We start from the raw sequence: 26002 nt of genomic DNA, 5'->3' as shown, positions 1-26002 counted from the left end.
TTAGAATTGTAAGATGCTTTCCAGATTCACAAAGAATGCTGTGCATTTGATACTTTACATAAAATCCTACAAAAATAAACAAACTCAGCTTATAAGTTTATTTTGCACTTGGTTAGACTATAATAAATTTAGTTTAATCCTTTATCCAAGTGTAAGCAAACAATCCAGAGTAATTCAATAATAAGGTGGTACACCTGTTGGCAACTCATATAGGTAAATATGGCCTCTCCTATTGCTTCTGCCTTAGTATCTCCACGTTTGGGTCTGCCTCCAACTGACGAGACCTCAATGAATTGATTTAGAGAAAGATTTAGAGAAAGATGTTGGAAGTTTATTTTGCACTTGGTTAAACTATAATAAATTTAGTTTAATCCTTTATCCAAGTGTAAGCAAACAATCCAGAGTAATTCAATAATAAGGTGGTACACCTGTTGGCAACTCATATAGGTAAATATGGCCTCTCCTATTGCTTCTGCCTTAGTATCTCCACGTTTGGGTCTGCCTCCAACTGACGAGACCTCAATGAAGGTCGAAACCGGTCTGGGTAGTGACCCTTCCCCTAATGCATAGCAGTATATATGTCCACAAGGAGATGTGTTTTGCATTATGGGAGATACTGAGACAAGGAGTGATGAGAGCGTGGTCCACCTTTGCTGCGAGTTGCCTAGTGTTGTACCACCTTACCTCAGTCCTGAAGATATTTTCAGGCGCAAACTTTGTTTGCTTACACTTGGATAAAGGATTAAACTAAATTTATTAAACTCATCTTAGGTAGGAGTTGGGTTCATGATAAGTAAATACAGTCGATACTTGAAAAAAGATAATTTAATGAAGAAAACATTCATTTTTTACATGTCAATGGGCAACTTGGCAATGTTTTTCCTTGACCAACTTGTCGATGTTGGCATCAATGTTGGAAGTTGCTATGCTCAGAGTATTCTCGAGATGTTGGTCTGTAATCTGAGCTCTTGTCTTGGACTTCACATGTTTCATTCTGAAGAAGAACTGCTCTCATGAGTATGTGCTTCCTAACAAAGCGCATATCTTCAAAGCATGGCGGCGAAGATTAGGGAATGCGTCCTCAGAAATGTAGTCTTTGTAAAATGTAAGCAAGGACACATTGAATAATTTTTCTTTCAAAGAAGAGTACCTTTGGAGTTCAAGCTGCTCCATTTGTACTGAGCCTGGAATTTCGACAACATTGACACTGAATGGCATTAAAAATAAATCTAAAGAACACTGTTGGTTACGAAAATCATTCCTTTAACTCACTTCACAACATGGCTTATTTTGTAGCGTATTCATCAAGAGACGAATAGTTGAACTCAGCGAGAAGCTGAAAGCGAGTTGTGCCTCCCAAAGTTTGAGCTTGACCACAAAAGCTTTAATGTGATCAAACAGAGTGTGCACCAGTTGAACTTTGGATTTTAGCCGCATATTTAGGTCATTCATATGCAACGGGATATTGGTCTCAAAGGCAAAGTCTGCCATCCACTTCGGATCGTTAAATTCCGCAGTCTGATTCCCCTTGGTTACATGAACTGCTGTATTTCGTTCCTTAAGTCAAAGACTCTTTTAAGACCCTTTCCTCTGCTCATTGAATGCACATCACTATAATAAAACACATCGCCGTGATTGGCTTCACACTCTTGGGTCAAAAATTCTTCGAATTGACAGTGATTCAATCCTCTTGTCCTAATAATGTTGACGACAGTCACAATAACTTTCATGACATTCTCAAATCCAATTGTTTTCGTGCACAAATTCTCCTGGTGGATTAAACAGTGGTAATGGACAAAATCTTTTCCTTCTAGTTCCGGTTCTTTCCATAGCAGGCAAAAAACAAACCCTTTGTTCTTTCCCACCATAGCAGGTGCACCATCAGTTACCACACCCTCGAGGTTGGTTAAGCTGAGGTCTAAACGCTGGAGCATTTTCTTGGCAGTTTCAAGAATATCAGTGCCTTTCATCGTTCCCTTCATAGGTATGAGCGCTAGCAGTTCTTCTGTCACATTGAATTGTTGATCAATGCCACGGACAAAGATAGCCAGTTGTGCTGTATTCTTCACATCTATGCTCTTATCTAAAGCAAGTGAATGTGACGTAAACTCAGACAACTGTTTTTTAAAGTTCCTTCAATGTCATTGGCAAGTTCTTCGACACGTTGTGCTACAGTTACTCCAGACAGACTCGGTTTTTAAACACTTCCTTGTTATTTGGGCACAGAATATCTCCAGCAGCGATGAGACACTCTTTCTCAAACTCGCTGTCCAAGAAGGCTTTTGATTTTTTAGCAATTTTTTCAGCTATTGCATAACTTACTTTGATGCATGCTTCACTCTCTTCCCTCTGCCTTTTAAACGTACCCTGCTGGCATTTTAAATCAATTTGAAGAAAGTTCACTTTGTCCACACGAAGCTGCCCTTGAAGGTGATTGAAATTGGACACATGCTTTGTCTCGTAGTGTCGTTTTATATTGTATTCTTTTGATACTGACACTGACTCACGACAAATTAAACACACTGGCTTATCGTCGATCGTCACAAAAAAGTGCAAATTGGTCCAATTTTCATTAAAACCCCGACAGGAATCACTTGATTTATACTTTTTACTCGTAGACGCCATAGTGATGGAAGGTGAACCCAAAAAATGATCCAAAATGGGCGTGTAATGGTTAATATCCACTGAATATGTCTTACACTAATGAAAAAAGTCTGGCAATATAAAACCAGAATGGGCTATAGCCTGCATGTGCTTATACACGAATATCACACTGTTCACAACTGACTGACTTTTGCGACTAGAAGGAAATTATCTGTTCCTATTCTGTGGATGAGATCCTCTTGTATTTATATGAAAATAACAAAGTATCGAGAACCTTTGAGATGTATCTGGAAGGCACTAAACAGTGCACTCGAACGAACTACTGCTTCAGTCATCTACCTTGATGTTAGTACTAGTACTTAAGTACCTCTTGGTGCTGGTAGATGGCTGAAGAAGCATGTCTATTTAATATTTATTTTTATAAGATTTTATGTAAAGTATCAAATGCACAGCGCTCCTTGTGAATCTGGAAAGCATCTTACAATTCTAAATACTGTAGTATAGCTTAGTGGCCCGCAAGCTTCATTGAAATTATTTTTTATTTAATCGCATTTTAATGTTAAGTAGTTATTTTTTCAAAATGGCTAGTTGGCCATACGTTGAAGATCCCTGGTTTAACTGATTTTATATGTTTTAGGTTGTGGTCTAGTTATATCTCTTTCCAATTCAGAGACAAAATTTTTCCAGGATTCTCTGTGTTTGTGTCTCACTGCTTTCTTTGCTAAAGCTCGTTTTCTCTTATAATCCATATAATATTCCTGTGATTTGGTTGATAAGTATTTTTTGAATGCTTTTCTTTTGTCTTCTATAATTTCTGCTATTTGGTTATCCCACTTTCTTACTCCATTTCTTTACTTCTATTTCCTTTTTTTTTGGCCCGCAAGCTTCATTGAAATTATTTTTTATTTAATCGCATTTTGATGTTAAGTAGTTATTTTTTCAAAATGGCTAGTTGGCCATACATTGAAGATCCCTGGTTTAACTGATTTTATATGTTTTAGGTTGTGGTCTAGTTATATCTCTTTCCAATTCAGAGACAAAATTTTTCCAGGATTCTCTGTGCTTGTGTCTCACTGCTTTCTTTGCTAAAGCTCGTTTTCTCTTATAATCCGTATAATATTCCTGTGATTTGGTTGATAAGTATTTTTTGAATGCTTTTCTTTTGTCTTCTATAATTTCTGCTATTTGGTTATCCCACTTTCTTACTCCATTTCTTTACTTCTATTTCCTTTTTTTTTCCCCTAGAGCCTCTGAAACAGTGCTTCTTAGAAATTTACATAGAATTTTCCCCTCTTCTTTGATGTTCATACTTTCCTGCAGCTGTTCTGTTTTTGTATGGGTTCTTCTTGAGCATACTGCCAATGAACGCTGAAGTCATTTAGGAGACTGACTTTAAATGAGCTGGTGAGTCTCCTTATGAATGAACTAGTCAGTCGGTATTGTATTTTGAATTTTGAATTTTTTTCTCCGCTATGATGGAAATCTGACTTTTGCAACTGGAAGGAAATGATCTGTTTCTATTCCGTTTCCACGGAAAACTCTGACATTTAAAAAGTGTTTGGATAGTTTGTCATTGGCAGTCATATAATCAATTACTGATTGTGAACCATGGGCTGATCAGGCGAACTTTTGGCAGTTTTATATGTTTATAGAAAGTGTTCATTATTCTCAATTTATTAAAAAGTGAAAAGTCTATTAATTTTGTTTTGTTACTATTGCAAATATCTTCTCCCATTCCACCATGCAATCACTGATATTGTTGTTTCCAATTCTAGCATTTAAATCTTCCGTTAAAATAATGTAAGCTGTCTTATTAATTTTGTGGAATATTTCCTGTAGTTGAAAGTAAAATTTTTCAGTTTCTTCATTCTTATTTTCTACTGGTGCATATACAGCTAGAATTGTTATATATTCATGGCCAAAAATTTAATATAACCTGTAAGATTCTTTCATTATGAAATGCATAGTTTTCTATATTTTTAAAGGAATTATGAATCATCAGCATTATGCCGCTTCTTACTCTTTCATTTCTGTTAGCACCTGAGTATAACTGCAGGCAATTGGATATAAATTTTGAACCTTGCAACTTCTTCTTGGTTTCAGATATTGCAGCTATTGTAATTTTATTTTTAGATAAAATTTCATCTAGCTGTTCTTCTTTATGTTATTTTAAAATAAAAATAAATAAATTTTAAATTCACACTGGAATGTCCAGGTGGACATTCCGGTGGGAGGGTGCTACCTTATGCAGCTGAACACACATGAAATGGCATTTCCTCCAATTTGATAGTGGACATTCCAGTGGGAGGGCTGCTACCTTATGCAGCTGAACCCAGATGAAATGGCATTTCCTCCAATTTGATAGTATGGTTATACTGCAAATACTCAACCTATTTTTTTTTTAAATTAAAATAGGCAGAAACATGGAAAAGATTAACTGCATTCTCAGTGGAGAACATAGAGAGCAAAAAAAATATTTCAGCTATTAAGCAGAATTTTTAGTGAAGATGTCAAATTAAATATGGAAATAGAGACTTAAAATATCTTAGTGTGCCCCCCCCCCCCCCGAGTCCTCATTTTTTTTAATATCTGGTTATGCAGTGGATATTTTAATATTTGGTTATACAGTTATCCATAAGAAAAAAGAGCCTATATTTTAAATGGATTGAGTACTCATGTTACCTTAAAGTAGTCTACATAGCATTTGAGTCTCCTTTTGTTGAAATAAATTACTAATGAGGATTAGGAATCAAAATTAGATGAATAGTTGGGAGGTAGTAGTGACCAAATGCAGGCTGTCAATATTCTGGAAATTTTTAAACTTTTAAGAAAATCATTTTTCTTAAAATTAGAATTGATTAACCTCATAGAACCATACCAGATCTTACATTACTGTTAAGATAGAATCTTCTCCAGCTATGTAATATAACAGGATGCTAGATAATCAGTCCTGGTAAATCTTTACCATTTAGCTATTGATGTAATTATCTTTATTTATTTATTTATTTATTTATTTATATTTGGTAGAAAATAAAATTTCTATCAGAGTTTAGGCTGAGATCAACAGTTGGCCAAATTAGAAAATCTGTAGATTTGTCTCTGGTCTCATCAATCTCTTGGAGTACTGTTCCATGAATTTAGTAGACAGCTGGTAATCTTTTAATCCCAAAATGCATAACTTTACACTTTTCCATATTGAACTGACATCCATAACCTTTTGCCCATTTCACCAGCTTATTTAAATCATCCTGCAAACTCTCAACATCAGCTTGATTTTTTATTGCACTACCCAACTTTGCATCATCGGCAAACAACTGAATATCTCCCCTTAAGCCATTTCCTATATCATTTATGTACAAATTAAACAACAATGGCACAGAGCCCTAAGGCACACCACTGGTCACCTTCCTCATCCTGGACTCTGCTCCTCCATACACCACCTTCTGGTATCTCTCCCTGAGCCATTCTCCTATCCATATCGCCAGTTTATGTTCCATCGCCATCTGCTCCAATTTGTGCAACAGTATTCCATGGGGTATCCTGTCAAAATCCTTAGCAAAATCCAGAAGTACCATTGTGTGGCCATTTCCTTTGTCCAACTCCTATTATAAAAAGCTAAAAAATTGCTAAGGCAGGATCGACCTTTAACAAAACCATGTTGCCTCCTATAGAGTATCATATCCTGATCCACCCATTCTTGAATTTTGTCTTTAACCAACTTTTCCAATACTTTTACCACCACTCCCAAGATGGTGATTGGTCTGTAATTAACTACTGCAGTTTTAGAGCCACCTTTATGCAAAGGAACCACTTGGCCTTCCTTCCCCTCTCTAGGGACCATACCAGAGTTCAAACTTAAGTTAAATAACCAAGTAAGAGGTGTTGACAATTCCTTCGCACAACACCCGAGCTGATATTCCATCTAAACCTCAACAGTGTTCGCATTTAAATTTTGCAGTATACTAAATACCTCTGATTTCTTAACTTCAATTCTCACATTAGTTATTGCTACAGGTACAGAGATATCCTCACTTGGGTGATAGACTTTTGAAAAGTGATCACTCAGTAACTCTACTATTACATCTGAATTTGTCACCTCGATACCATCAGCACCCACTAAGGTTATCTTTCCTAAGTCATTCTTCCTTTTACTTGCCACATAGTAGAAGAACTCTTTGGGATTACCCTTGATCTCCTTGGCTAAGGTCTTCTCATAATCTGATTTAGCTTTTCTTACCATGCTGGTAACCTTCCTAGCTTGAGCCTTGTACTGCTCATGGGTGTACTGATTGCCTTTCTCCTTGTAAATTCTCCATAACATTTTCTTTTTTTGCAGATCAAGCTTGATACTACTACTCATCCATCTAACACCTACCTTGTTTGTCTTCTTGATAATGGGGACACAATCTGATATCGCCTTCCTCAGATACCCACTGATTTTATCCCATGCACTGCTGACATCTTTCCCCTGCAATATGTTCTGCCATGGGACTGCTGCAAGCTCACTCCGAAGCTTGTTAAAATTGCATAACCTGTAGTTTCTTATATACCCCTTCTTAAGAGAGAGAAATCCACAAATTTTGCAACCCCCCCCAAGTCAATACCACATGATTGCTCTCACCAATTGGAGGTAACAAGGACACCTTATGCATATATCCTCTGAAACAATGACCAGGTCCAACACTCACACTATGTGTCCCTTCAGTTATGTGCTGCTTAAAGTAATTATCTCGTAGAAGATGTATGAATTCCATTTTCTTTTTTGCCATGTGATATTTCCTCCTTCAAATTGATATCACCATAATTAAAATCCCCCATAATAATCACTAACCCTGCACTCATTGCACTAATTTGCTGATGCATGAATTCAGAATCACTCCCTATATCCCCAGACCTATAGCAGCAACCAACTGTATATTTGGTTGCATTGATCTCTATTTCACACCAGACCACCTCAAATGTACTATCATTCACATGTCTATCATCTTGATATACTACTTTCTTTGGCTGCAACTCATCAGCTATCATCAACAGTACTCCCCCCCCCCATTCTATCTTCTCTATCCTCCCTGAGTATACTGTACCCATCACATTCAATTCCAGTGACCACATCTTCTACTGATGGCCAAGTTTCACTAATGCCTACAACTTTTGGTGAGATTGCACTGACTGATGCCAAAAATTCTTCCCTCTTATTTCAAATGCTTCTTGCATTTGTATACAAAAATTCCCTATAGTTCTTGTACCAGCCTTTAGAACTGATATACATATCGCTGATTTTTATCCCCTCTATTCTGCAATTTATTCCGTGAATAAGGATCAACAATTATACAATCACTGCTTAAGTTTCTCCCTCTTACACTCAACCTTTTCAATTTTAGTTTCCCTTCCCAATTTCTTCAACTTGTTCAGAAAACAGTAACCCTCCATGTTCAGATGCAACCCATTTCTTGCATATAACTGTTTTTTGCCTTCAAAAACACTCCAGACATCAACAAATTCCAGACCTCTTTTTTTGCACATTCTTGCAATCGTATCATTCATTATCATTGCTCATCTACTTGACTCATAATTGTCAAAATGAGGCAGCCCACACACTATCTCCCATTGACACTTTTCTTCTTCACGATATCTAACAATGTTCTTAAATTTTTTGCTACCTGATTTATACTACCACTCAGGTCATTCGTACCCACCATAACTACCCATCTTTTCTGCATCATGCCCTCTCTTTATTGCTAAATCCACTCTCTCTATCGTTCCACCAGCCAAGCACTCCTCACGCATACCACTCTCCATACCCTTGATCATAGAATCACCATATATTTTACCACTTATAACTTCATTCAAGTCCAAATAAGAGTTACTTATGGCCTCATTTTCTATGCTATTCAGCATTACTCTCCCAGTTTCATTACTCAACCCTCTTTTACTTACTCTCTCACTCTCACGACATCTCTTTTCTTCTAGACCTCTTGTGCTTTCATTCTATTGACTCCGAATCACTCCCATACTATTTATTTCTTCATCAATCACCAAAGACTCTCCCATACTTAATCCTGTTCTAGTTACTTTAGCTAGAGTAATCTCCATAGTCGTAATTTCTCTATTCAACCCATTTAACTCGGATTTAATTTCCAGAATTCCCTTACTGAGCACTTCCAATTCCTCTTGCAAAAGGTGAACGTAACTTTTCATTTTCCCGAACTCCTGCCGAAGTTCATCTGCTAAGGTCCCGACATCTGCTTCCATGCCTAATCTCTCCAGTCTATCCTGACACTTCTCGTATACGTCAACGTTTTCATTCTTCTCATTTATCCAAACAGTCCCCAAATCCTTCACATTCCTCGGTGCATACATATAACAGTTTCCACAATGTATCCACTGTGAAAAATCCAATTCAGAGCCAGACTTTTGTAAAGAAGTTCTGCGAGCCGCTGACATACGTTTCTTGTTGGACGCCATCTTTAGTTGCTGAACTAGTGAAACAATCTAAGCCTGTGTAGCTCAGTGGATGTGGCATTTTCACACCACGCCGCATGAAGGAAAACTTCTTGGTTTCGAGTCTAGTCGGCGACTAGAAGAAATTTTTCCAAGCCTTATGCCAGCCTTGCTGGCCGAGTGGTTAGCATATCTACTCTCCAGCCAAAAGGCTACGGGTTCGAATCCTGCCATGTGCATGGATGTTTGTGATTGTCCTTGGAAATATTAGTGGTGGTGGGTGGCAGTAGATGGCTTTGGTGTAGTTGCGGTCAGTTGGTGAATTGAGTGGCAGAGACAGATTTGTAGAGCAAGTGCCTTCCCTTGATAAGTCCTTGGACTCCCTGAAGGTGTCTAATAATAATAATAATAATAAAAATAGCTGCAAAAACACAATATATACAACAGTATTATATATACAAGTTAGTATTTAAAAACTTTTTTTTCAAGGAAGATAGTTTTTTTTAATCCTTTATCAAATTTAAATTTATTAATTCATAAATTGTCAGTTTGAGGTCACAATCTTTATTTAAAGGACAGTATGAAATTGCTTTTAAGAACTAGTTTTGAATCTCTGTTGTATATGATCATATATTGCACAAGAAAATTATAGAAACTACTTGATTTCAAATGTTTATACAAAATATTTTTATTTCAGAGATTTGAAGACACTCGGCTCTTTAATTCTACTAGTCTTGCCGAACTTTATACTTTATTTAAAAGGTAAAGTTTAATAAATATTTTGAGTTAATATTTACTGTGTATGTTGGCATATAAAGCAATTAAAGTTAAAAATTTGCTGAAATAACAGGTCCTCTTATGCTGGCAATATAAAATATGAAATTTTGAAAATTTGGCAGTGGAAAACATCATCTAGCTATTGTACAGAGGATGACATGATGTGGGAGAATGAAGAAGTCAAAGCCACAGTTTTACAGTGGTGATGGTTTTTTCATACATAGGGTCTTTAGTTGGAGAACATTTGATGAAAATATAGTAATAAAATATATGGTAAACTATTGTAATCTTTCCCCTCACACTTTAGTTTATTTTTCTTTACTCGTCTCTACAGATAGTTATTTCTGTTACCAGGAGAACTCTGGAAAATTTATTTAGAATTAATGACTGTGCCACCAGGGTTCTCTTTATGATATTAGATATATTCAAAACTTCCAGTAGAGTTTACTCTGAGATTATCTAAAAGCTTAATTAACAATCGTGGCTAATCCTTAATACTTTCATTCGCAGGTCTGTAAATTTATTTATGGACAGTGCATTGCATAAAGATCAGGTGGTACAATTCTTTAACAAAACAAGCTTGTTTATTTCAAATTAAAAGGCAAATATACAAGATCATACACTATTAAAAGGGTTCCTTCTTAGCTCTATTCTAAGCCTATTAATTATAACATTTCAACATTTGTATATACACTGAGTCATGCAATATTATGACACATAAAGAATACTGTCAGCCCTTCTCAATACTAAGATTATCATGCTCTCTAAATTTCTATGGCAAAATACCTCCTATTCTACTTGTGTACAATTAATCCTTAGTTTGCTTTTCAGTCCGGAACAATGAACTATGTTTAAATGAAAAGTGTCCCGTGGACTTTCAGTCAATTTTCTGTACCTTAGATAAATATACAACAAAATGTACTCGCAGATCTTCATTAACACACAACTCTATACTTGTTCCTTTGCAGGTTCCGTTGGTTGCCTATCCGTCTTAGGCTTTGACTTCCATGCAGGGATTCTGTCTTTACCGTCATCTCATAGATGACTTCCAGGGCTCGAAGCACACTTTTATCGATGTGATTGAGTTGGCTGAAGACGTCGATGCACATCGCTGGCTCTTTCACTGGCAAGGCATGCTGGTCCATCTTTCTTACTCCTTCAATGGCTTTGCTCATGGCTACGCTCTCCTGACTTGAAACTGGCTGACAAACACTACACACAGCAAAAGGAAAGGATCTGGAGTTCTCTACTTTTAATGTAACTTAGAGGACCTCCTATATATGACTTCTCAGCTCCCTGGACTAAGGGTCAAGGCCCCGAATATTCCCATGCAAAACGGCCTTGACCTTCAACGTTAATGTTCACTTCTAATTCTCACGGAACACACGCACACATAATCTTGTTTACAAAAAGTGGAGCTGCTTAAGATTAAACTGCCTTTTATGACACTGTCCTTGAAGCTTGCATATGGCTGACACTGAGCACAATTAAAAGCACTTACTTTGTATAAACAATTTCTACGTTGTTTCTTTCAAAACCGAACTACATCAATACTGTGTCGATTTCTATGGCTTTTTGTCCTTGAATCATACAACTTAAACATTTGTTTGATATTTACAGTTTCTGCACAAACTTGCATGTTAATTTTCTTAGAGTTAACTGGGTTTTTCTGTATTAACAAAATTTACAATGTTAATACAGAAATATTTATTTTGTTTACAGGTTGTGACCTCTGTAAAAGTCGATGCAAAAAAAAAAAAGATAAATTCCTACTGCATCGAATTTTACACTATTTTTTATAGTAATCAGTATTTTGCTTTTGCAGTGTTAACTATAGATCACACTTGTACAACAATAAAGATTAAATTTAGTTTCATAAGACATCATCAGTACAAATAGTGAATGACAACAAAGAATTGAATAAGTTGAAGCTCACAATTGGAATCCCTCTATATATACATTTGATGGGTTAAAACTATTGGGCTGAAAAATAAATTAAAATAGATTAATTAAAAATAAAATACAAGAGATTACAAATTTATTTAATACAGTTGAGGATAGCAATTTACCATACTTTTGGAATAGTAAGGCAGTCATTACAATTGAGGTTAGGTTGGTGAAATAAGGCTTCAGCACTTTCTTTGTATGTTTATATATGGATCTGTGCAGCAGCTTGGTGTTTTTCCATTAAATCTTGTGGCTAGTGTTTTTAATTCTATGGTGCACCAGGCCAGATTTGTGAGTTTTGAGGATGTGGTTAACCAAATTCAAAACCTGCTACTTTCTCCAAAAGTAAACTCTCACCACTGGGAGAGTTTGTCTTACTTACTTACTATGGACAAACAGGAAGATCTGTATATAAATGTATTTCTAAACATCTAAAGATACATGCATTTACAGATCTGTTTGTTCATAGTAAGTATCATGTTCATACTTGGTATATGATACTTGGTATATGCCAGATAGCATCAGTGGTAAAAGTTTGTCTTTTGGAGAAGAATAGCAGGTTTTGAATTTGGTTGATGGGTTTATAGGTAGCAGTGAGTTTATATTTTTTCATCGTTTTTGCCATAAGTTCAGAGATGCCTTTAATATATGGTATAGGAGTCCTCTGGGCTTCCTCTTGTCTGTGTTGCTATATAGGAGAGTGGTTAGTTATTTTTTGAGTTATTCTTGGACAAGCTGTGCCCTCCTGCTTCGCTGAGGTGAACTTATACTGCTAGCAGTTCACTTCAGGGTATTTACTCGAGTATTTGGTGCTGGTGATTTAGCCATGGTGTAGAATTGTGAGCATTATAACACTTATTACATTATAAGTGTTATAACAATATAATAAGTTTTTGTCTTCGTCATCATCTTTGACAAAAGTAATTAAATTCTCAGGACTGCTAACTTGAGAACATTATTATTATTATTTGGGCCTCCAGGGTCAAAAGACTCATCGCAGGAGGTCCTTCCTAGGAAACACAAAGTCTATCATACCACTCCTTAAACTCATTGAGTTTAAGGAGTGGTATGATATCTAAGGGTCTGTCCTTGGGTGCTTTATTAATCATCATTGCAAAGCAAACTATTATTGGAAATTGTAACTCTTTGAATGCAAATAGATAGTCTAAAGGAATGGGGGAGTATCCAAGGAATGAAGACAACTTCTCTGATAACAGGACTTGTAAATATCACAGCTTCTATCATATTCAGTTTCAATTACTTGAACCTGGTTCCGTTGCAAAGATTTGCGTGTTGCAGATTTTGGAGCAACATAATAGGAACACCTATTTTCAATTTAATTTCATGACCAGGCAATCCACGTGGATTAAGCTGCATACTCTGACTCAAAAATTTCCTCTGCTTCTTCCTTAAAAGGATCTTCTATAGGACATAATATAGGACTTTTCATTAATACAAAATATGCAAAAATAAGTTCCATTTTCCCATTTTGAAGTGTGCCCACAACAATCTACTTTTAACTGCCTTCCAATTATCTTCATGTTTGATGTTGAATGCTATCGCTGCTCCTTCCTTTCTTTGATCATTATTGCCTGAATATAACATCCTATACTTATCATTTAGTAAGATATCATCTGTTTTTGTCTTGTTTGCTCAGTAATACCAATTATGTCCACATAGTATTTTTCAGATTGTTCTGCAAGTTCGATTTTCTTTTCATCAATACTCCTTATGTTGATGGGTCTTATCTTCAGCTCTTCTGAAGCTCTTCTTTTAGCTGCTAAGTTGGAGTTTGTTCCAGTAGCTGACTTTATGCTGTTTGTCCTGGTGCCCTGACAAAAACATCGAGGCTTATTTAATTGGGCGATGCCCAGCCAGCATGAAATATTATTATATCATATTATACTATCATATGCATTTGTGGTTTAAGCCAATAGAGAGTACGATTTGGTCAGCAAAGTCCCAAATTGCCAGCCCATTGTCATTTGTTCAATACCCAGCAGACCCCTATTAATGGGGTGCATGTATGAAGGTAAGGATTGGACATCCGGTCAGAAGTGCTAGTCAGTTCTCTGAATTTCTTAAAGGCAGTGTCGAGGTATCCTCCCAGTTATTTGGCTTTGATCCTCAAGTGACCTATTAAGCAATAGTGAGTCAGATGTGAATTTCTCTATTATTCTACAGTATCTCTTAGAGTGAAAACTCATTATTCATTACTTTTTTTTTTTAAATATTATTGTCACTTTTTATGTAGAATTATGCAAAACTAAAATAATATGAAACATAATATAACTGAGGGAAAATCATGGCTTGGCAGATGAAATCTTAAAAACTATATTCTTCTCACTTTTTATCCTGTATAATATCAATCAGATGCATTATTATGGCAGTCAGCAATAAAATAAAAATTTTTTCGTCTTTTCAATATTTTGGAAAGACGGTGCAGGAGTATAGTTGAGTCAAAGTTCCAGGAAGAACAATGTGGCTTTCGTCCTGGTAGAAGCACAACTTATCAAATCTTTACTTTAAGGCAAGTCTTTGAGAAATCTTGGGAATATGCCAAGAATGTCTACACATGTTTTGTGGACTTGGAGAAGGCATATGACTGGGTTCCTCGGGATAAGCTTTGGCAAGTAGTACAGGAGTATGGAATGGATGACCATCTATTAGCTGCCATCAAGTCCCTGTATGAATGCCCAGAGTTTTGTGTCAGGGTAAACAGCACAAAGTCTGAACCTTTCACAGTCTCTGTTGGCCTCCGCCAAGGGTGTGCTCTGTCACCCCTCCTTTTCATAATATTTATGGACTGGATTGATAGGCACAGCCGAGGCAGTGAGTGTGTCAGAATTGGAAGATGTAGCATTGGACGTCTGCTTTTTGCAGATGACCTAGTTCTGCTTAGCTCTTCCACAGTTGACCTTCAGCGGACCCTGGATAGGTTTGTAGCTGTTTGTGCAGACGCTGGAATGAAGATCAGCGTGGCCAAAACTGAAACATTTGTGGTTTCAAGACAACCATCCCACTGCACTGTACATATAAGTGGAGTCCCAATGAGGCAGGTGGAGAAGTTTAAATACCTTGGGTCCATATTCACGAATGATGGAAAATGGGACGTAGAGCTAGATACTCGAATTGGCTTAGCAAGCTCAATACTGTGAGAGCTTGGCCGTTCGGTAGTATTGAAGCGGGAGTTAAGCCAGAAGGCAAAGCTGGCTGTCTTCAATACAGTCTATGTCCCCATCCTCACCTATGGTCATGAGAGTTGGGTAATGACCGAAAGAATGTGGAAACGAATCCAAGTGGCTGAAATGAGGTTCCTGCGAGGGGTTGCAGGGCTAACAAGACTCGACAGAGTCAGAATCTCTGCAATTCGGGAAACCCTCAATACTCAACCGCTGCTTCTCTGTGTTGAGAGATCACAGTAACGTTGGTACGGGCACCTGGTCAGAATGCCACAAGAGAGGCTCCCTCAGCAGGTCCTCTTTGCCAAGCCAGAGGGTGGAAGGCCAAGGACTCGCTGGATAGATTGTATCCAAAACCTTGGATGGACACGTTTGGGAATCCCACCAGAACACCTGAGCTTGGTGGCAGAGGATCGTGACCATTGAAAGTTCTTTTTGCAACTGTTGCCCCCACAACCCATTTAGGAAAGGTGGGCCTTGAAGATGTATGTATGTATGTATTTCTTTTCCCATCAGAAATTCCAAATGTTTAATAGCACAAAGTTTGGTTGCTTTTACTTGTCTAAGAAATATTGATATTTGATCTTCTTTTATAAAATGCTCTACTAGTTTGTGTAACCGAACAGATGAATGCCAACAAGGCTTATTTTTTGCTGTCGTGCATTTTATTATGAAGGAGTAAAAAACATTTTATGCGTTTCCAGGAATTTCTGCTCCGAGCATGCCTTAACAAATTACTGTGTTAAGGAATGCCTAGAGCAGAATTTGGCTCATAATGGCAATGTCAGATTTAAAAGCAAATTCTTATAAATTTGACATTGCTATTATGAGCCCAATATTATTATTATTGTTATCATCTGAGACCTCCAAGGATTCAAGGTCAGTTCAAAGCTATACATCACCCAAACCAGCTGTCACACCTTCCCTTAAACTCATTCACACTAGTTGCAGTGATCACCTCAACAGGCAAACTATTCCACTCACCCACTGCTCTGTGAGAGAAAAATCTAGCTCTTACCCCTTTCTTAACTGCAACCAAACTTAACTTCCATGAATGCCCCTCATGTTCTCTCCCCATCCACCGTATGATGAAAAGTTTCATTAGACGATATCATATAGCACCCATTTAGAAGTTTCTAGGCCTCTGTTATGTCACCCCTCTTTCTCCTGTTAACTTCTGTATTCCACATAATTGAAATCTGTCCTCATAATCTAAATTCCTTAATCCAGATATAATCTTTGTAACTCTTCTTTGCACCTTTTCGACAACTTCTTTATTCCCTTGGAACCCAGGAGATCAAACCAGTACACAATAGTCCAAGTGTGGTCTTATCAAGGCCTTGTAAAGAGGCTAAATGACTTCCTTATCCTTACATGTTCCTTACGTTAAAGATACCAAGTAATTTTATAAACTACTTGGTTTTAATCCTTTTTCCCAAGTAAGCAAACAGACAGGTAAGTCAAGTTTGAGCCTGAAGTATTATCAGGTCTGAGGCAACTCGTGGTAAAGGTGGAGTAAGCTCTCATCACTTTTCCTTAGTATCTCCCATAATGCAAAGCACATCTCCTTGTGGACATGTATGATGCTGTGCATTAAGGGAAGGGCCACTACCCAGACCAGTTTCGACCTTTATTGAGGTCTCGTCAGTGGGAGCCAGACCCTGAGATGCCAAGGTTGAAGTACTGCAGAACTTATAAATTTTACCTATACAAGTTGCCACAAGGTGCTTTGACCTTGTGGCAACTTGTGCTTTGGTACTTTGAACTTGTGTAGGTAAAATTTATAGGTTCTGCATTACTTCGATCTTGGATCTCAGGGTCTGGCTTCCCAAGGTCGAAACCGGTCTGGGTAGTGGCCCTTCCCTTAATGCATAGCATCATACATGTCTGCTAGTAGATGTGCTTTGCATTATGGGAGTTACTAAGGAAAAGTGATCAGAGCTTGCTCTACCTTTACCACGAGTTGCCTCAGACCTGAAAATACTTCAGGTGCAATCTTGACTTACCTGTCTGTTTGTTTGTTTACTTGGGGAAAAAGGATTAAAACCAAGTATATAAAATTACTTGGTATCTTTAATGTATAGTATACCCAAGGTAAAAAAATTTACATGTTCCTTCTTTCCTTATCATGTCCTTATATTGTCCTCTGAGTTGTATTTGCAGTTTTTGCTCTATGACCTTTGAACTTAAAATTGCAATCCACCATTATATTCTTATTATTATGCCCTCCATGGAGTCAACAGACTCATCGTGTGAGGTTCATTCAACTGACAACATATTTATCATATAAAATCTTAAAGTCCTCTCGGAAGACCCTGTAACCTCTAGAGAGCGCGTCCCCTAGATGGCGGATAGGGGAGCCCACCAGATATGGCGGGGTGGTCTGAATGTGTTGAATAACTAGCAACTGAAAATCAGTCCATCCTCCAACTCTTCTAAGCTCTTCTATGTAACAAAAAAAATTTAGGACGTCATCAGTCTCCTCGCCCGAAAATTGTGGGAACACCTGCTGTGGATTAATATAACGAAAAAATTCGCTGTTGTCCATGTTTAAACTACTGGAGGGTTCAGTCATACTTGCATCCAATTTATACTAGTTAACACTCTAAATTTTTCAACAAAACTTAACAAAATTTTTACCTCTCAGTTGTTTGATCTGATACCAAAACCAACTTATTGTAAATAGCTTATAATTAAGATTTTATTAGCTAAAGTACATCTTACCGGCTGCGCCATTTATGTTGTGTCCCAATTTACGATTTCTACTCTAATCTTACAAATTCCTTTTATCTATATTCTTCTAACTTCTATGCCCGAGATTTTACCAAAACTTATACCAGTATCTAAGTTATTGCTCCCCGTAGTATCCCTAATATTTGTATTTATACTGCACCTTTTGGGATATTTAGTTTAGGATATTACATACATAAACAAGGAGAAAGAACTCAAATATATCTGAAAGTGTAACTATTGCAGTCGTGACACTTAACTCGATTCTCAACTTAAATTTTTCATGTGACTAAGTACAATATTTTCAAGTGGTTATCAACTGCACCATTTATGTTGTCATAAATAGGGAGAAAGTCAATCTCGAATATATCTCTTAGTATTTAACTATTATTGCAGTCGTGACTCTTAATCTCTTTCCTCAACATTAAATTTCCCGTGTGATTAGGTACGATGATTTTAAGCGGTGCATTGGATTAGCAACATCAGACAACTCTTTTATCATTGAACAAAAGGTTTATTAAGTTTCTAAACATGGTACAATTCAAATACTAAACTAAAATACTTATAGACTAACATTAAATCATTACAAGCAATATGGCTATTTGTGATTATGCCGCCATACACATTAATTCATAAATTCACCTGATGTGAACAAATTAGATCAATTCACACTATCTGATTATTCATACTGAAGTAGATTAACAAATCATTCACTGCTAACACATACTTGTGACATTTCAATTATTTTATACATTACATTAGGCATTCCATTCTTAGGAGACGTAATTACTTAATTCACACTATTCCGTTATACCGTTATTTGCACTAACACACAATTATGTCATTTAAATATCTTGTGCAATATAATAGACATGCAAATTTACTTAGGACTCTTAATCATTCACAAATCTTTAACACTAGTCAATCTACACATAACACATTCTATCATATACTAAAGTCCTAATATAACTTCAACAGTTCTGTATTGGAATCACGATACTTTTCACAGACAGATTTCTAGCTAACATAGGTTATGATTTACAGTACCTTTCTTGAGCTCTTCGTATGGGCCTTTATTCTTTTCCAAACGAACCTCTGATATAACTTCTCGTAACTCTGGAATACTTTAACACACATATATTTGCTCTACTATCAGCAACGAGGACATCGGTCTCTTTACAGCTTTCTGTTTTGCGTAGTTATCACTAGCGTCGAAACGAAAAAGATCCCTCCTTTTCTAGGACTCTATGGCAATTTTTCCTTTGCTTCCTACTCGGGAAAATGGGAATCGAAATCCCGCTCACTTTCGTTTCCGTGTTGTAATGAGGAGATATCACCCCTGTCGCCACTCAGGAAAACCCTGCGAACTCCATTGGAACCAAAATCAAACTTCAAGGCCAAAAGCGACTATCCAAAAAAGGTCCCCTCCAGGGGTTTACCAACCCTTTTATAGCTGCTCCCCTAACGGCACCTTTTCTTACTTCCTTTCTCCTCCTACTTGTTTTTTTTAATCATCGACCAATTAGGGTGGCGTTTTCTCGCCAAACGTCATTTGATCGGCAAGCCCATTCTCAATGTTTCAATCCGGGGATCGGTCCTAAGCGATAGCTTTGCTTTTCTTGTGCTAGCCTGACTTAATCCCCTTTCAAACTTTTTCTATGAATTCTACTTAATAACTTAATCTCTCACATAACGTATTTTATGACTCACCCATTTCTACTTATTTACTTAACTCTCATTTTTAATCGTATTACAATATTAATCTATACTTTCCTTTGTTAGCTGCTTATTTAGTTAGAATTCCTTATTTTAAGTCATATTACAATATTAATACATTCCTTCCTTTATCAGCTACTTTAACAACAACCCTTATGTTTTATACATATTACTGGATGCAAAAAATTTTCCATTAAATAATTCATTTTTTTATGCAGGGGTTTTAATTTATGATATTTATTCTTCATGTTACACCATGATAGCTGAGAATACTATATTCCTAAGATAACAGGTGTAACAAAGGTCCCCCCTTCAAACAAAAAAATTTCTTTAAGAGAAATTCTTTTTTACGAAGTGTTTTCTACTCCTTCTCCTCTCATCCCCACAGGAACTTGCTGCTTGTTAAAAAAATACCTTGTGAAGTGTATGCACCGAGCTCTGCTATGTGCTTTATTCTGACTGTATCCCTCTCCTTTTGATTTCCTTCTCATACCTAACCCATTTGTTGAGATTTTTTTGTCAGATATCCATCTTTCAGAGGCATGCATCCTTAAAGGATAAACTCCGTTCCTGTGGTCTACTTTACCATTTCGTCGGGGCCTAAGGTTGTATCGGGTTTGTTCTAGTATTCTGTCTTCACTCTGATCCCTATAGACCCCATTTTTTTTTTTTTATTATCAGTATGCTCATAAATGATGCACTTAATTTCTTTGGTTCTTATTTCTCTTCCCTTGCAGAAATTTATCTCTGATTTAACCTTAACTACTTGTGAGTTCCTTTCACAGACCACCTCCTCATGTGACGATTTCTTCACTTTATTTATGTGGGACTCACGATTCCTCTCTTGAGGCTCATTTCTCTCTTCCTTAAGTAATTTTTTCTTTCCTTGTAAATTGTCTCCTTCCCAATAAGTATATTTCTTTCCTCATGTAATCACATTTAAAGTCATATCTTGATAAGAAATCTCTGCCTAGGATCAGCTTGGTGTGTGGAAGAGAGGATCCTGGTAGGATCAAAAACTCCTGCCAAACACATAATTTGAACTCAGGCAGGTATAACTTTAGATTCACAGACCTAGAAGTATGAGTCATGGAGGTTGTGACACCTGATACTCTCACTCGTTGTTTAAGGTGAGTGATATTATCTTTGGCATGAGGTTCTATTTTCTTAAAGTAATCCTCCGATATGATGGATGCTTGGGCCCCCGTGTCTAGCAAAGCATAACAGTATTTTCCATATGCACTCGCCCTCACACCTCCATCTCGTAAGGATGTTCTTTTCTTGCTTGTCCCTTTTTCCATACTCTGTTAGTATATGTAAGTGAATCTGAATCTCTGTCATGACCTCTACCAAAACGCTTCTTGTTAAAGTAACAGTTTTGAGCAAAATGTCCGAGTTTGTTACAACTGAAACATCTTGGGGGTTCTCTACTGCCTCTTTGGTCATTAACTCTCCCTTGATTTTGAGAAATAACTGTCTCTTGTTGTGGTACGACTTCGGATAGTCTCTGCATAACTGAGTCTAATCTATCTAGAAGGGGTCTTTGCAGATGCTCAACTTCCTCTTTAACCAACTTAGTGGTTTCCTCAGTTCTGCTACAATTAGGCTCTGGGGTTCCCACAGATGAGGTTCCTAACTGCCTCATTACCTCATCTAACCTATCCATAATGGGTTTTTGGAGTATTTCTATCTCTTGTTTTACAATAACCCTGATTTTATCTGAATCAATATAAGACTCTGTCAAATTGTTTATCTCTTGCTTATTGTCCCTTTCTAGTCTCTCTCTTGTTCTTGATCTTTCTCTCCTTTCCTTACTCTGTTTAATATGTCCTTGCCCCTTTTCAGAAATTTCCTTCTCCTCAATTATATTTACTGACCCATAAACATGTGCGGGACGAAGGTCTCCGAGCAATCGTTTGCGTTCTTTTACAGCATCGTAACATTCTCTTAAATTGGATAATTTCTTATCGAATGCTGTTTCCTTCAACTCAGGTCTGACTCCCTGTCTGAATTGTTGGAAAATGGCCCAGTCCAAGTGAGTGCATAAGTTCCAAGTTGGAACTTATGCACCTGAAGAAGGAAAAGAGGAGGACTCAGAAAACTTCTACATCCAACTGCAGAACATGTTAAATAAGACCAATCACATTTTGGTAATAGGAGATCTTAACGTAAGAATTGACAATAAACCGTATAAACCAAACATAGGACCTATAAGAGAACTTAACTGTAATAGAAATGGAAATAGATTAATAGATTTTACTATAAGCAATAACCTTAAAATAATGAACACCTTCTTCAAACATAAAGACATCCACGGATACACCTGGGAAGCAAGAGACACAAACAGCATTATTGATTACATAATCAGCAATATCAAAATGTCAGAAATGATAATAGATACAAGAGTATGCAGAGGATCTGAAATGGAATCAGATCATTACCTTTTAATTGGAAAAATAAAATGGGAACCAAGATGGAAAACAACAAAAAAGCATAAGGAAAATAGAAATTTTTAATCTTTCAAAGTTAGACTTTTGGATGACAGTAGTAATAAAGACGTACCAAAAAAGAATAAAGAACTGGATGACAAGTATAAAACAAAATCAGAACATAGAAGAAGAATGGTCAAACCTAAAAACCATAATGACAAAAGCTGCAAAAGAAAGTTTAGGAACAAAGAAAAAGTGGAAAAGAAAAAGAGGCCTTAGGGACTGGGATGATGAAATTAAATGCATTATTGAAGAAAAGAAAAAAGCATATAAAAACTGGCTCAACCTAAAAACAATAAAATCAAAAATCGAATACAGCAGAAAAAAAGCAATAGCAAAAGCAGCATGCAGGAGAATAAACAGAAACAGATGGAACAATTTTGTGACAAAATTAGAGAGAGACTGTACTGTACAATCAAAAGACCTAATGCATATAAAATCCTCAAAGATCTAAACAATGAAACTAGAGAAAAAGTAGATATTAATACTATTAAAATAGAAACATGGCAAAATTACTACCAAGATTTATGGTATGATGAAAACATTCAAAACAGAAAATTACCCTTTGTAAATCTCTGATAACTTGGAAAACGTCACTCTAGAAGAATTAACAGAAGCGTTAACCCAAAGCAAAACAGGAAAGGCTCCAGGAGAAGACAATATAAACTTGGAACTTATCAAATATGCAGGACTTGAATTCTCACTCAGGTTACTTAACTTTTATAATATGATCTGGAAAGAAGGAAAATGCCCACAAGATTGGACCAAAGTAATAGTTATTCCCATCTACAAAAAAGGATACAAATCTGATTGTAACAATTATCGTGGAATCAGCTTACTTAGTACCTGTTATAAAGTATATGCAAAAATCTTAGCATATAAACTTAAACGTATAGTAGACCCAAAATTAATAGAAGAACAAAATGGATTCAGAAAAGGCAGGCCTTGCATAGACTCTGCATTTACGTTAAAATTATTAATTGAAAAACCACAGAGAAATGAACATAGAAACACACATAGCTTTTATAGATTACACCAAAGCATTTGATAAAATTATCAGAGAAAAACTATGGGAAATCCTAAAGAATATGAAATACCAAACCAACTCTTTAAAGCCTTATATAATGTATATCAAGATAATAAAATATCTGTGAAGTACAATAATTCAACATCAAGCTGGAAACCAATAAATCAAGGAGTATGTCAGGGTTGTCCTCTCTCTCTCCAATTTTATTTAATATATACATAGATAAAATCATAAAAGAATGGAAGATAACTAATGAAGGAGGATTGAAGATAAACTGTAACACCAGATTAGCTACTCTTCTTTTTTGCTGATGACCAAATAATCCTTGGAAATAATGAAGATGAACTACAAAAATCATTATGGAGTCTAAATAATCTGATAAAAACATATGGTATGGAAATATCAACCGACAAAACAAAAGTCATGGCTTTCAAAGGTGCTAATCCAATAAGAAGCAAAATAGTAATAAACAACAAAATAATAGAGCAAGTAAATACATTCAAATATTTAGGTTGCACAATGTCATATGAAAATGAAGCTGATATAGAACCAAAGATATCAAACTTTTTAAAAGTAACAGGCATTATAAATAAAATTTTTAAACCCAATTATGTACAAAAACACACACGAATAAGAATCTACAATACAGTAGCCCTTACTTTATGGCAGTGAGATATGGACAATAAAAAAAGCAGATGAAAGAAGAATCAAATCATCCGAAATGAAATTTCTGCACAGAACTGAAGGAGTCACAATAATGGACAAAATGAAAAGCAGCGAAATCAGAAAATAACTTGGAATTACAACCTCCCTAAATGAAACAGTTATTTGCTATAGAGAAAAATGGAAAGAACACATACTAAGAATGAATAGAAGCAGAATACCTAAACAAATTTTAAATCACCACCCAAAAGGTACTCGATGCAGAGGAAGACCCTTAAAAAGATTGAATTGAGTTCGGAACAGGCCACTTGGCCTATAAGCCTGGAAAGGAAGAAGAAGAGTCTTAAAGTCCTTAACACTCCTTGCATTAACAACACATTGTGGTAATGCATTCCATTCACTCACAATTCATTATGTAATAAAATCTACTTCTCACACCCTTCTTCACCACACTTACATAACTTCCAGGAATGACCTCTGGTTCCCCTCTCACCTTCTACTCTTTTTATAATTCCTCTGGATCAATCTGATAAATTCTTCTCACTAACTTAAACGTCTCTATCATATCACCTCTCTTCCTCCTGTCCACCAAACTCTGCAATCCATATCTCTTCAACCTCTCTCCATAGCCAGCATTCCAAAGTCCTGATATTGTCTTAGTCACTTGTCTTTGGACCCTCTCCAATGTCTCCACATCACATTGAAAACCAGGTAACCAGATCTGGGCACAATAATCCAAGTGTGGTCTGACCAGTGCCTTATACAGTGGCACAACCACTTCCTTATCCCTGCATGTTAAAGTACTTCTTATCATAGCAACACTATGACGCGCAGCCATTACAACACTAGCAATATGCCCTCTAAACTTCAGTCTGCTGTCAACCATCACTCCCAAATCTCTAATCATCCACTTCCTGCTGTTATGCCATTGCTTTCACCTATATTTTACCTTTATTATCCCTTTGATCACTATTCTTGTATTCTACAATCGGGCCTAAGAATTATGTATTTTGGGACTGTCTCCTTTTTGAATATTGACAAATTTTTATTTTTGAGCTGTGCCAGCCAATATCCTATAATAGAAGGGACTCTTATTCAGAGACACATTCCCAGAATTTCGTGCATATGCTCATTAACAAAACTCTTTACTACAGCTATGTAAATTTCAGCTAGCAGTCATGACATCTAATCTAACTCTATATACCTTCAATTCCCTCCCGGTTAGGTTCAGATTCAGGCAAAACTCAGGTATAAAACAAAACATGTTTATTTGGATCTTAAGGCACATGCAACTATAATATGTCACACATTCAATGGACTCAAGGTCATGCAAAATCAATTCATACTAAGTTAATTCTAAAGTCATACTAAACAATACTAGACAAAGGAAATAAGCACAATACTATATAAGCAATAATTCTGTTCCATAAGCTACTCATTAATATACTCAGATTTAACATTAAAGAGATTCCAATCAGATTCTATCTGCTACACTTGTCCATAATTGAATTCTATCACATTCTATCACACTCAAATATAATTGCTCCCAGACAATTTTGTCTAATGGAAACCAGCTATTACTAATTAGAATAATCACTTAGAGTTCCCTAGTAAACTGTCCAACTTCAGCCAATACACAACTACTTTCTTTTCTCTAATGCAGTGTTTCTCAAACTTCAGATATCCATGTACCCGTTCTTAAATTTTCATTATTACCAAGTACCCCTTATCAAATAATAAATAAATAAAGTATATTTCATTGTAAATGTCTATTTTATTTGAATTTATATGTTCATGTAAATAAAAATATGATTTATTTTTAATAGAACAAAATTTGAAATAGGTTCCTCTTCATTTCCTGTCCATGAAAATCCACATTTCAAATAATTCATATCATACTTACGAAGATTTTCATCTTCTTCCTAGTTGGTTCTCTAGAGATGTCAGACTTGTTGATGAAATATCATTTCTTGTTGCTTACAGCTACTTGGATTTGCTATATTGCTCTCTTTTGTGGGTTTTATAAATCCAATCTTTAACCAATGATCCATACTTGAGAATTTGAAAGCTAAAAAAATTACCGTATTTACTCGAATATAACTCGCACTTTTTTTTCCCAAAATTAAAGCTAAAAAATCATGGTGTGAAATATATGTGGGGATTTTTGGAAACTAAGTTTTCAGAAAAAAAATTGCAAATGGTGTGACTTACCAAGAAGCTCCTACTTGCTATCGATACTTTAGGCATCGAGAACAGTTTCCTTGTGTGCATCGTCAAAGTCATCTACCCAAATAGCTTCATCTTTCCCATTATTTCAAGCAAAAATTACCAGTAATTTACAAGACTTGAGATATGTAGAGCAGCTATGAAGAGGTGCATATCATTGGTGTGTGCTATTAACAAAAGATCGTGTGAACTAAAGACTA

The 26002-nt window shown here is 36.2% G+C and overlaps 1 protein-coding gene across 1 annotated transcript in view; it reads left to right on the top strand.

The window, feature by feature from the left end:
* The window catches only part of LOC150108861 (pre-piRNA 3'-exonuclease trimmer-like), a 509147-nt gene that overhangs the window by 265092 nt on the left and 218053 nt on the right, over window positions 1-26002 (top strand). Inside the window, exon 15 of the mRNA XM_090403827.1 lies at window positions 9743-9807. Coding sequence (XP_090259953.1) covers window positions 9743-9807 — 65 coding nt within the window. The remainder of the gene's footprint in view (window positions 1-9742; window positions 9808-26002) is intronic.

Source organism: Typopeltis vanoorti, chromosome 2, assembly GCF_054136105.1.
Source record: "Typopeltis vanoorti isolate ZY-2024b chromosome 2, IOZ_Tvanoo_1.0, whole genome shotgun sequence".
Classification (NCBI taxonomy): domain Eukaryota; kingdom Metazoa; phylum Arthropoda; class Arachnida; order Uropygi; family Thelyphonidae; genus Typopeltis; species Typopeltis vanoorti.
This window is presented reverse-complemented; position numbering and strand designations above follow the sequence as displayed.